Source organism: Eubalaena glacialis, chromosome 3, assembly GCF_028564815.1.
Source record: "Eubalaena glacialis isolate mEubGla1 chromosome 3, mEubGla1.1.hap2.+ XY, whole genome shotgun sequence".
NCBI lineage: Eukaryota > Metazoa > Chordata > Mammalia > Artiodactyla > Balaenidae > Eubalaena > Eubalaena glacialis.
The window spans coordinates 179,174,239-179,187,870 of NC_083718.1; the positions used below are offsets into that span (position 1 = coordinate 179,174,239).

Sequence of the window (13,632 nt, forward strand, 5' to 3'; positions counted from 1 at the left end):
TTTTCTCTTGCTGCTTTTAATATTTTTTCTTTGTATTTAATTTTTGATAGTTTGATTAATATGTGTCTTGGCATATTTCTCCTTAGATTTATCCTGTATGGGACTCTCTGTGCTTCCTGGACTTGATTGACTATTTCCTTTCCCATATTAGGGAAGTTTTCAACTATAATCTCTTCAAATATTTTCTCAGTCCCTTTCTTTTTCTCTTCTTCTTCTGGGACCCCTATAATTCGAATGTTGGTGCATTTAATGTTGTCCCAGAGGTCAATGAGACTGTCCTCAATTCTTTTCATTCTTTTTTCTTTATTGTGCTCTGTGGTAGTATTTCCACTATTTTATCTTCCAGGTCACTTATCTGTTCTTCTGCCTCAGTTATTCTGCTATTGATTCCTTCTAGAGAATTTTTAGTTTCATTTATTGTGTTGTTCATCATTGTGTGTTTGCTCTTTAGTTCTTCTAGGTCCTTGTTAAACGTTTCTTGTATTTTCTCCATTCTATTTCCAAGATTTTGGATCATCTTTACTATTATTGCTCTGAATTCTTTTTCAGGTAGACTTCCTATTTCCTCTTTATTTGTTTGGTCTGGTGGGTTTTTACCTTGCTCCTTCATCTGCTGTTTGTTTCTCTGCCTTCTCATTTTGCTTAACTTACTGTGTTTGGGGTCTCCTTTTCGCAGGCTGCAGGTTTGTGGTTCCTGCTGTTTTTAGTGTCTGCCCCCAGTGGCTAAGGTTGGTTCAGTGGGTTGTGTAGGATTCCTGGTGGAGAGGACTAGTGCCTGTGTTCTGGTGGATGAGGCTGGATCTTGTCTTCCTGGTGGGCAGGACCACATCCGGTGGTGTGTTTTGGGGTGTTTGCGACCTTATTATGATTTTAGGCAGCCTATCTGCTAATGGGTGGGGTTGTGTTCCTGTCTTGCTAGTTGTTTGGCATAGGGTGTCCAGCACTGTAGCTTGCTGGTCATTCAGTAGAACCTGGGTCTCAGGGTTGAGATGGAGATTTCTGGGAGAGCTTTTGCCATTTGATATTATGTGGAGCCGGGAGGTCTCTGGTGGACCAGTGTCCTGAACTTGGCTCTCCCACCTCAGAGGCACAGGCCTGACAGCTGGCCGGAGCACCAAGACCCTGTCAGCCACACGGCTCAGAAGAAACGGGAGAAATAAATAAATAAATAAATAAAATAAAATAAAGTTATTAAAATAAAAAATAATTATTAAAAATTAAAAAGTAATAAAAGAAAGAAAGAAAGAAGAGAGCAACCAAACCAAAAAACAAATCCACCAATGATAACAAGCTAAAAACTATACTAAAAAAAAGAATAGAAACGGACAGACAGAACCCTCGGACAGATGGTAAAAGCAAAGCTATACAGACAAAATCACACAAAGAAGCATACACATACGCACTCACAAAAAGAGAAAAAGGAAAAAAATATATATATATCTATATATATATATATAGATATATATATTAAAAAAAAGAAGAAGAGAGCAACCAAATCAATAAACAAATCTACCAATGATAATAAACTCTAAATAGTAAACTACTATAAACATAAAACCAGGAACAAATTAGATGCAGAAAGCAAACCCCAAGTCTACAGTTGCTCTCAAAGTCCACCGCTTCAATTTTGGGATGATTCGTTGTCTGTTCAGGTATTCCACAGATGGCGGTACATCAAGTTGACTGTGGAGATTTAATCCGCTGCTTCTGAGGCTGCTGGGAGAGATTTCCCTTTCTCTCATTTGTTCGCACAGCTCCTGGGGTTCAGCTTTGGATCTGGCCCCGCCTCTGTGTGTAGGTCTCCTGAGGGAGTCCATTCTTCGCTCAGACAGGATGGGGTTAAAGTAGCAGCTGATTAGGGGGCTCTGGCTCACTCAGGTCGGGCGGGAGGGAGGGGTACTGAAAGCGGGGAGAGCCTGTGGTGGCAGAGGCTGGTGTGCCATTGCAACAGCCTGAGGCGCACAGTGTGTTCTCCCGGGGAAGTTTTCCCTGGATCACAGGACCAGTGGCGGGCTGCACAGGCTCTGGGAGGGGAGGTGTGGATAGTAACCTGTGCTTGTACACAGGCTTCTTGGTGGCTGCAGCAGCAGCCTTAGCATCTCATGCCCGTCTCTGGGGTCCGCGCTGGTAGCCGCGGCTCGCGCCATCTCTGAAGCTCGTTTAGGCGGTGCTCTGAATCCCCTCTCCTCGCGCACCCTGAAACAATGGTCTCTTGCCTCTTAGGCAGGTCCAGACTCTTTCCCGGACTCCTTCCCGGCTAGCTGTGACACACTAGCCCCCTTCAGGCTGTGTTCATGCAGCCAACCTCAGTCCTCTCCCTGGGATCTGACCTCCAGAGCCTGAGCCTCAGCTCCCAGCCCCGACCCGTCCCAGCCGGTGGATGAGCAGACAAGCCTCTCGGGCTGGTGAGAGCTGGTTGGCACCGATCCTCTGTGCAGGAATCTCTCCGCTTTGCCCTCTGCAACCCTGTTGCTGCGCTCTCCTCTGTGGCTCCGAAGCTTCCCCCCTGCCTCCCCCCCCACCCCCGTCTCCGCCAGTGAAGGGACTTCCTAGTGTGTGGAAACTTTTCCGCCTTCACAGCTCCCTCCTAGAGGTGCAGGTCCTGTCCCTACTCTTTTGTCTCTGTTTTTTCTTTTTTCTTTTGCCCTACCCAGGTATGTGGGGAGTTTCTTGCCTTTTGGGAAGTCTGAGGTCTTCTGCCAGCATTCAGTAGGTGTTCTGTAGGAGTTGTTCCACATGTAGATGTATTTCTGATGTATTTGTGGGGAGGAAGGTGATCTCCACGTCTTACTCCTCCGCCATCTTGAAGGTCTCCTTGCTCTTTCAGTCTTGTAGTACCCATTCTACAGGTTAGTCATCTCTCCCATCCTGAACTTATGCATTTGGTTTTGAACCAAAATGGTGTTTTAAAAATTTATTTCTTTTTTTAAAATATTTATTTATTTAATTTATTTATTTGGTTGCACTGGGTCTTAGTTGCAGCAGGCGGGCAGACTCCTTATTTGCGGCTCGCCGGCTCCTTAGTTGTGGCATGCATACTCTTAGTTGCAGCATGCATGTATGATCTAGTTCCCTGACCAGGGATCGAACCCTGGCCCCCTGCATTGGGAGCGCGGAGGCTTATCCACTGTGCCACCAGGGAAGTCCCTTAATAATTTAATTCTGTTTACATTTATCTTCTTAAATTAGACAGTTTTTTTTTTAGTCTTGTCAGGACATTTTAGATTCTGACTTGGTCATAAATTTTGCTTGCCATCTTTTTCACTTTGTATCCTCCTTGCATTTCATTAATATGTCAACTTTGTCCTCATTCGAGTTATGGGTAAAATGTGTGAATGGGGTAGGACCAAGGACAAAGCAGCATACTTTTTAGGACCAGATGTCACCCCACCCCTGTGGACATTTCAGCTATTAACTTGTTTATTATTTCACATCATTCTACTGTCTAGTTCACCTTTTCATCTTGTCCATAAGGGGATATCTCTTATTAGATAATTTGTCAAATGTCTTGCTAAAGTCTAGAAAAGTGAAGGCTGTATCCATCTGAGCTTCCGTATACTGATTGTATCAGAAAAGGAAAGGTTAGTTTAGCATGACTTGTTTTTCATGTATGTATTTATTCCTCTTAACATAACCATCTCTTTCCTCTCTAAGACTTTTAAACCATTCATATGATAGTTTGTTATAGATTTTAGCATAGAATCAGCATCAGGCTTTCTGGTATATTATTATTATTATTATTATTATTTTTTTTTTTTTTATGGCTGTGTTGGGTCTTAGTTTCTGCGCGAGGGCTTTCTCTAGTTGTGGCAAGTGGGGTCCACTCTTCATCGCGGTGCACGGGCCTCTCATTATCGCGGCCTCTCTTGTTGCGGAGCACAGGCTCCAGATGCGCAATCTCAGTAATTGTGGCTCACGGGCCTAGTTGCTCCGCGGCATGTGGGATCTTCCCAGACCAGGGCTCGAACCCGTGTCCCCTGCATTGGCAGGCAGATTCTCAACCACTGCGCCACCAGGGAAGCCCTCTGGTATATTATTGACATCAGACACCTTCTTTTATGTTTTAGAAGTCAGGTCAATGTTTGCATACTTAACATCATTCTCCTTCTCCATGATTTTTCATAGATTTCAGCAGTTTGGTCTTTTATTTCTTCTGTTTCTCATGTATTGCAAAATGATGCTGTTTTTACCTCTTCGTCCATGTTGGGCTTCATTTTTTAAATATTAGTATTTATTCTGCCTACTCCAGACCAACAGTTATTCTCCTTAAATAGAAGATGAAGGGTAAATTTTACTGAATGTAAATTATACCTAATAAAGGTGACTTTTAAAAAAGGAGCAAGAAGACAAAAACGTAATGGTCACTGAGCTGACAATACATATAAGGTGTTTGTTGCTCTGTGTCTGATACTGGTACTATATAATAATCTCATTTCGCTTATCAATTCCAATTAGCAGACCCATCTTCCTTATTGTTCTTGTGCATTTTTGTTAACATCTTTGCTTAATCTTTAGTGTTCTTGATACTTTTCTTCGTGTCTTTTCTATTCTTGAATGTTAGAATTACAGTATTTGGCTTTATTTGGTAGAAGAAATATGCAATTTGTTTCTGTAAAACAGAAGAAACAGTCAGATGGTTTGGAAGTGTTATTTATTATCTAATCACATTTAGCTAATTTGTTTATTTTTCTCAGACTCTGCTTGAAGTCTAATCCTTGGGGATTTCAAATGATATTCAGTTGAAATAGCTCTACAACGTGTTTATAAAGTATTGTTGGGCCAAAAAGTAATGGTGTGTTTTTATTCTCTCATTTATTCTTCAAAAATAATTGTTCAGACTTTGCAGAAGTAATTTCTGGGGCTAGACCAGCTTTGGCTTCAGCCTGTATATTTTTTTAAAGAGGTATACCAGCAACTGGCTATAACACATAAATCATCATGAAATCTTTTATGCATAGTTCTTGCCCCACCCTATCCTCAGCCTTAGCTGTCAGCAGTGCCACCACATGTTTCTGTCCTGTGGGAAAAGATCGGTAACAAAAGGTATCACGGCCCTCTGTGTTCAGCTCTGCCAGTGTCCCGCAGAGCTGGCCATCTGACTTGTTAACCACTCTTAATTCTGCTCTCAGGAAACCGCCAGTTCCTCCCAGGTGATGTGCGAGGTTAGGTATTCAACAAAGAGAGAGCTGCTGGTTAGTCTGTGTCAGTTCTAAAATTCATAAACATTAAACTGATCTCTAAATATCTTTGAAATTCTTAGCTTTCTAACACGTACGTTTAAAATGACATCTTTAATTTTTTCCTAGCCAGTCATTTTAAGGCTGACTCTTTCAGTAGAAAATACTATGCTATGCTATTAAAAGAAGCTGAGATAAGCATTAATTCTGTTCACAGGCATAAGGAGCATAAACTCTGGAAAATATTTGAAATACCTGCCTACAAAATGGCTGCTTTTGTTTGTCTTTTCCTTTTGCTAGTCATCTGGTTTAGTATAGTGGGGTTTTTTTCTTTGAATTTTAATTTATTTTATTTTTATACAGCAGGTCCTTGTTATCTGTTTTATACATATCAGTGCATACATATCAATCCCAATCTCCCAATTCATCCCACCCCACCCCCACCCCCCTGCTTTCCCCCCTTGGTGTCCATACTAGTATAGTGTTTTATAGCAAAAAGATAAGATCTTCAGAGAAACTAAAAAATAAATTGGGGGCCCATTTACTCTATTTACCTTATCTCTAAATACATTTTTTTGCCATCCTTAGAAAAGAGTAATAGTTTTCTCACCACCACCTGAAGGGTTTGTTTGAGGTAATGCTTGAAATTAACCTCCAAGTCACATTAAAATTAAGACGAGAAAGCAGTGTTAGTACATCTAAACATAGTTGCACACTACTGAGCAAAGTAGGCTTTAAAATACTGTGTAGTTGTGGTGTAGTTGTTCTTTCAACTTTATAGATTTGGATAGATCATCTTAATATGGCTTATTTATTGAGAAGGGAAAATGCTTTTAAATGGTTACGTTTCTAAATGTATATAATACACAGCACTGTTTAACTGAATGAGCAAAGGATAGGGAGTAGTAAGCTCTCTGAAAATGAAATACTGCTACTGAGAGCATTTTCAGACAGAACTGGCGATAGCCCCAGTATTTTCTGGTGAATTAGGAGACCAATTTTTACAAGAAAGTTGAACATGATCCCATCTGCCCTTAGTGCCAGACGAAGCCAGGTTTAGGGGAAAATAATTTCTCTGGTGTGCAAGGGTACCTTTAACTATTCTATTTACTTTTGATTTCAGGCTAACCTAGATGAAAGCCAGATGAGTTCACCTACATTCCTTAGAGCTTTAATGACAGCCGTTTGTAAAGCAGCTATTATAGGTAAGTAATATTTCTGAAGGCAGCTCTTAACACCTGAAATCCCCCGTATGTCAACTACTGATGAGATGATACGGGTCAGAGTTTATATTGCCTTCCAAACTTGCCCTGTAAAGCTCAGTTTCTGTGCCAAATGGATACCATGTCTCTCTGTAATGCCTGGCTGTCTCGGGCAGGGGGATGAATAGCTGCACTGCCTGCAGAGATCCCAGATGTGAGCATTTGCTGCGTGCCTTGTGTTTCTCCATTCAACAGGAAGTTGGTGCATGCTTCTTGGGTTGTTTTATACTCTGCTACATGTGACTTTTCCTTTACTTTTCACCTCCAACATTCAAAGCCTCCTGTCTTCCATTGAAGAGTTCTAAAGAACAGTTTGAATATTCTTATTTAATACCAATGAAGGGCTAATCTCAACAGAAAAGCCATTATATGTAAATACATATATGAGGAAAGAAAATACCAATTATTTCTCCTCCTTTATGTTGACTTCATATGATAAGACATAGGTGGATAGGATTCAGATTGGTAGAAAACCTAAATGTTCCAAGCTGCATATAGTTTTTACCAGTACTTGATGAGATCATCCACTTAGTCTCAGATAGAAATCCACATTTCTGTCACTGAAATAGTAAAAAGAAAAAAATCTGTCAGCTCAAAAGTTGTTCAGAATTTCAGGTCTGTCTTTATCATTACAGAGATAGCTTCAGAGTTTAAGATTTTCTGTCAGATGAATGTTTTTTCAGATGAATGTTTTTTCAATGTTAGTTCTTTACCAAGGAAAATAACAGGCTAAGTGGAAAGTCTTCATTAAAATTTTTAAAATAATTTTTAGTATCTATAGAACCATAAGACTTTGGTGTTTTAATATCAGAGTTGTAAAGTATAGAAGCTGCTTTTAAAAACAAGATTGTGTCCCAGTGCTAACTTACAGAGGAAATAAAACTGCATGCTTAAGCTTGCACAAGCCTCTTAGATAGTCTCATCCACTAGAGGGCAGACAGCAGAAGCAAGAACTACAGTTCTGCAGCCTGGGGAACAAAAACCACATTCACAGAAAGATAGACAAAATGAAAAGGCAGAGGACTATGTACCAGATGAAGGAACAAGATAAAACCCCAGAAAAACAACTAAATGAAGTGGAGATAGGCAACCTTCCAGAAAAAGAATTCAGAATAATGATAGTGAAGATGATCCAGGACCTCGGAAAAAGAATGGAGGCAAAGATCGAGAAGATGCGAGAAATGTTTAACAAAGACCTAGAAAAATTAAAGAACAAACATCTAGAAGAATTAAAGAACAAACACACAGAGATGAACAATACAATAACTGAAATGAAAAATACACTAGAAGGAATCAATAGCACAATAACTGAGGCAGAAGAACGGATAAGAGACCTGGAAGACAGAACGGTGGAATTCACTGCCGTGGAACAGAATAAAGAAAAAAGAATGAAAAGAAATGAAGACAGCCTAAGAGATCTCTGAGATAGCATTAAACGCAACAACATTCGCATTATAGGGGTCCCAGAAGGAGAAGAGAGAGAGAAAGGACCCGAGAAAATATTCGAAGAGGTTATAGTCGAAAACTTCCCTAACGTGGGAAAGGAAATAGCCACCCAAGTCCAGGAAGCGCAGAGAGTCCCAGGCAGGATAAACCCAAGGAGAAACACACCGAGACACATAGTTATCAAATTGATAAAAATTAAAGACAAACAAAAATTATTGAAAGCAATAAGGGAAAAATGACAAATAACATACAAGGGAACTCCCATAAGGTTAACTACTGATTTCTCAGCAGAAACTCTACAAGCCAGAAGGGAGTGGCACGATATATTTAAAGTGATGAAAGGGAAGAACCTACAACCAAGATTACTCTACCCAGCAAGGATCTCATTCAGATTGGATGGAGAAATCAAAAGCTTTACAGAGAAGCAAAAGCTAAGAGAATTCAGCACCACCAAACCAGCTCTACAACAAATGCTAAAGGAACTTCTCTAAGTGGGAAACACAAGAGAAGAAAAGGACCTACAAAAACAAACCCGAAACAATTAAGAAGATGGTAATAGGAACATGCATATCCATAATTACCTTAAATGTGAATGGATTAAATGCTCCAACCAAAAGACACAGGCTTGCTGAATGGATACAAAAACAAGACCCATCTATATGCTGTCTACAGGAGACCCACTTCAGACCTAGGGACACATACAGACTGAAAGTGAGGGGATGGAAAAAGATATTCCATGCAAATGGAAATCAAAAGAAAGCTGGAGTAACAATACTCATATCAGATAAAATAGACTTTAAAATAAAGAATGTTACAAGAGACAAGGACACTACATAATGTTCAAGGGCTCAATATGTAAGGCAACTGCTTACAGCTGTAAAAGAGGAAATCGACAGTAACACAATAATAGTGGGGGACTTTAACACCTCACTTAAACCAATGGACAGATCATCCAGACAGAAAATTAGTAAGGAAACACAAGCTTTAAACGACACAATAGACCAGATAGATTTAATTGATATTTATAGGAGATTCCATCCGAAAACAGCAGATTACACTTTCTTTTCAAGTGCACACGGTACATTCTCCAGGATAGATCACATCTTGGGTCACAAATCAAGCCTCAGTAAATTTAAGAAAATTGAAATCATATCAAGCAACTTTTCCGACCACAGTGCTATGAGATTAGAAGTCAATTACAGGGAAAAAACCGTAAAAAACACAAACACATGGAGGTTAAACAATACGTTACTAAATAACCAAAGATCATTGAAGAAATCAAAGAGGAAATCAAAAAATACCTAGAGACAAATGACAACAAAAACATGACGATCCACAACCTATGGGATACAGCAAAAGCAGTTCTAAGAGGGAAGTTTATAGCAATACAATCCTACCTCAAGAAACAAGAAAAATCTCAAATAAACCATCTAACCTTACACCTAAAGGAACTAGAGAAAGAAGAACAAACAAAACCCAAAGTTAGTAGAAGGAAAGAAATCATAAAGATCAGAGCAGAAATAAATGAAATAGAAACAAAGAAAACAATAGCAAAGATCAATAAAGCTAAAAACAAAAGCAAAAACAAAAAACCACGCATGCTTCCAGGCCCTGAGCATGCTTTTCTTAGCCCTTTTTTTTACTGTGCTTTTCCCTCAGAAGGCTCAGATTAAATGTGTTGTTTGCCACTGTCACAGTTAGTCCTTATCCTGATAGTAATAATAAAACGGTTCTAATTCTTTTACCCTTGTGAAAAGATTTTATATGAACTATCACTTTAATTTCCTTTCTAATTCCTTTTGTAGTTTGGAATGTCATGAAACCACTGTCCCTGTTTCTTTATGATTAAAGATAAAGAACTGAGTGTGCTGCTCTTGAGGGAACCCAGCACTCTAAATATATCCCCCCCCCTCTATATTTTTGTTTGTTTATTTCAGGGAGAATATCCCATTAAGAATTTCAGAAAATTTTGGGTTTCAAAATCTTTGCCTTGGACCCCCTTGCTTCCTCTTTCCTTGCAGAGTCTTGTGTGTCTTATCGACTCAGAAAATTGAAAATGGCTCTGTGTGTTAATGCTCAGTTCTTCTATCACCTCCAGCCGACTGTTCTACCTTCCGAGTAGACACTGCTGTTATCAAGCAGAGAGTGCCGATCTTAATCAAGTACCTGGACTCAGATACGGAGAAGGAACTGCAAGCACTTTATGCACTACAAGCATCAATAGTAAAACTTGATCAACCTGCCAGTAAGTTTACCTCTTGCTACGGTTAACCCAACTAGAGGGTGAGATTTATCCAGGCCAAGACATGAGAGATGGTTGGATGGGCTTGAACAGTGGATAATAGAAGAATCACTAGTTACAAAAACTCAGATAACCAATAACTTTAATAGACCTGAACGTTTTTAAGTGTTAGACTTTTATGAGAAAATGATAACAAAAACACTAGTTTATATTAGAGATTTAATCCTCATTCTAGGGCAGGTCTGGCTAATAAGACTCTCTGCAATGATGGAAATGTATCTCTGTCATGCAGTATGGTAACCATGAGCCACATATGTCCGTTGAGCACTTAAATGTGGCTATTGTGACAGAGGAAATAAATTTCATTTAATTTAAATGTAAATAGCCACATGTGGTTAGTGGCTACCCTATTGGACAATGCAGGTCTAGGGCACCTTGGCATTAGCATATGTGCAGTACAGTTTTTCACCTTCTTTGACACAGGTCTTAATAATGAAAGAGGATGATACTCTTCAGAATCCTCAGATACCCAACAAAGACATTAAGGCAGTTTAGACTAATTTTCAGTTACGAGTTATGATTAATTCTGGCTAACCAGACAAATAAGGTAACCTGAACACCAGAATCTTAGTGATGCTGGTAAATTAACTGAATTGTGTTAAATCTTGAAAATTCAGTTGAAACTTGTGAAAGTGGATAGTAAATACTTGGCTGTTTTAGAGATAGCACTGAAGTAGTTCTTTGGCATTTCCTTAGGCTGTAGCTTTTTCAGAGTTTTCCTTCTTGGCTAGTGCTGTTAAATCCCTCTGGGAATAAAGGAAAAGATTGAAACAATCCTCAGGGTGTAACTGAAGAGACATTCTATCTATAAATCTCTCTTTTTTGAACAACAATATAAGCTAAGTTTCCACTGTGAGAGCAAAACAGAGGATTAAAATTGCCCAGATCATCTGGGCATTGAAAACAATAAACAATGACTATCGTTTCACTGGATAAAATCCAGATGAGATAGTTTTTACCCATTTTTTTCATATGAATTATTACTCTTCATTTTGAAAACAACATTAGAGGGGGGGAAAGTACATTCTGCCTTTTCCTCCCAAAATTTGTAAAAATAATATATTTTTATTGTAAAATTTCAAACAAAATGTATAAAGAAAGTAAAAAAAAAAGTATTCTTGTATTTAATTTTTAAGTGTTTTGGTTGAGAACTACATAATATCAAACAGCTCAGCAATATCAGAAAATAGTTCAAATTGAACAAAATAATAGGAATAGGAAATAGTTTAGACTGCTTAAATCTTTTCCGCTTCTTTAGACAAATGGTTTTGCTCTTATGCTATCAAGAGGGAGTGTGATGAAGTGTCATGGATGCTCTTATCCTGGGGAGTTCATGTGCATCCATTCACTGCTTGGAGGTACAGTCTTCTCACAGCTACAGTGCCCCCAAAACTGATGGTTTATTTTCACCTCCTTGCAGATTTGCTACGGATGTTTTTTGATTGCCTGTATGACGAGGAGGTGATCTCTGAGGATGCCTTCTACAAATGGGAAAGCAGCAAGGACCCTGCAGAGCAGAATGGGAAGGGTGTGGCCCTGAAATCTGTCACAGCATTCTTCACGTGGCTGCGGGAAGCAGAAGAGGAGTCTGAGGATAACTAAAACTTCAAATACACAAAATGAAACAAAAGAAACAATTTAAGTATTTTTATAAAAAGTGTCACGTCTTCGCCAATCACAGTGCAGCAAGGCCAATTCTCGCAGAAACCCCCACGTGTGCACGAGTGGGAGAGGGGAAAGAGAAAGAAAGGTGATCATGGAGGAAAAAGGTACTGGAAAAAAGTAAACTTCAAACCTGAGGGCGGGAGCACTAAAACCAAAATACATGTATTATTTATAGAAAGTATTTTCTGTTTTAATCTTTTCTTTTTAAACGAGGACTCATACTTTAAAAAAAAACACATCTGTTTAGCAAAAAAAAAAAAGTTGAGAACTTTTAATTTATTTTAAGGACTGCAAATGCCAGTGTAATTTTTTAATTTGCAGTTTCTGTAAACAACTTGTATAATAGAAAAGCAGAGAAATAAATTTCCCTCCCCTTCAGATGCACCTCACGTTTGTTTAAAAGCATAGTATTTAGTCCAGATTTAAGAAGGTTTGGGGTGAACAAGGTAAGAAAGATTTTTTTTTTTTTTTTTTGGCATCAGATCTTTCTGCCTGCCTCTCAGCTTGCTTCAGAAAATAAAAAAATCAAAATAGTAATCAAAACATACATAACCTTGGAACAGAAGGAAATGCTGTGGACCAGAGAACTCCAAGAATTGTTTAAAAAAAAAGTGCTACCCTGGGAAAAGTACTCTTAATACTTTTGAAATCTTTAGAGCAACTTTAAGGCTTGTAAATACATAGAACAAATATTTAAAAAAACAAAAAGAAATTGACTCAATACTATTTCTTTTCACTTTCAAAATATAAAGAACAAAATAAAGACAAACATTGCAAGTTTAAAAGAAAGTAAAGTGACTTCTCCTTTTGACAGCTGCTGCATGTGCGCCCATCTCTGGGAGGTGCTGTCTGGCTTCTCGCTGTCTAATCAAAATCACTTCTGAAGTAGGGGAGAGAGTGAGAGAGAGAGAGAGAGAGAGAGAGAGAGAGAGAGTGTGTGTGTGTGTGTGTGTGTGTGTGTGTGTCTGTCTGCCTGCCTGCCTGTGTGTCTGCAGTTGGAAAAGGCAAGCTACTTTGTGGGTAAAGGAGGACACTTGTGCTTGGGTGGGAGAGCTTCTCTGAAGTCCAGGGGATGCTTCTTTCCAACACCAACTAGAAATGCATTCATGGTAGGAACAAACCTAACAGCAATATTTTAAATAACCACGTGTTCCACTCTATGTATTTGGATTAGGGGCACTAATTCAGTTTGATACTACCACTACCACTGATTTTTAAAATCATCATTGCTGCCAGTGCTTAAGAAACCCAAAGATGTCTTCTAAAAAATGAAAGAAACCAAAGCTAAATTACACTTTTTAAAAAGTGGGTGTGGGTCTAAAACCAAACCAATACCATGTGTGAAAATCACATTTTTCCCCAACTTCAACTTCACTCAAGCCATTCTGGTGAGTATAAAACAAACTGTGGTTTGGGCCTCTGTTTCTCCGACAGATATTGGAGTGCTGTGCTGTGCTTTGTTTTTTTTCTTCTTTGATGAAGTTGTAGTCTCTACAGGTGGCTTTCCATTTCAATTGTTTGTAGGCCATCACCCTACAAAATGTATTATGAAGAAAGCCATGCTGCTCCCAAATAAGCAGTCTTGTATTTTGTATCTGGATAACCAAAGAGTTCTTCTAGCTTCCATCTCTGAAGAAATATTCACATTAAGAGACTTGGCAAGACTTTTGATACACAAGAACAAAATTTTCCATAGCAATAAAAAGTTCTTCTTCAGAATGTAGTTGAACACAATACAGGATCCCACTACATGAGCCCACTGAGCCCACTGCACAGGGGT

The 13,632-nt window shown here is 39.0% G+C and overlaps 1 protein-coding gene across 11 annotated transcripts in view; it reads left to right on the forward strand.

Annotated features, from left to right (window-relative positions):
- Positions 1-12,588, forward strand: part of EIF4G3 (eukaryotic translation initiation factor 4 gamma 3) — a 384,972-nt gene extending 372,384 nt beyond the window's left edge. For all 11 annotated transcript variants that reach the window (XM_061184801.1, XM_061184804.1, XM_061184805.1 and 8 more), the window contains 3 exons: positions 6,301-6,382; positions 9,984-10,130; positions 11,608-12,588. In XM_061184801.1, coding sequence (XP_061040784.1) covers positions 6,301-6,382; positions 9,984-10,130; positions 11,608-11,789 — 411 coding nt within the window. In that variant the 3' untranslated portion in view covers positions 11,790-12,588. The remainder of the gene's footprint in view (positions 1-6,300; positions 6,383-9,983; positions 10,131-11,607) is intronic.
- Positions 12,589-13,632: the final 1,044 nt, after the last annotated feature.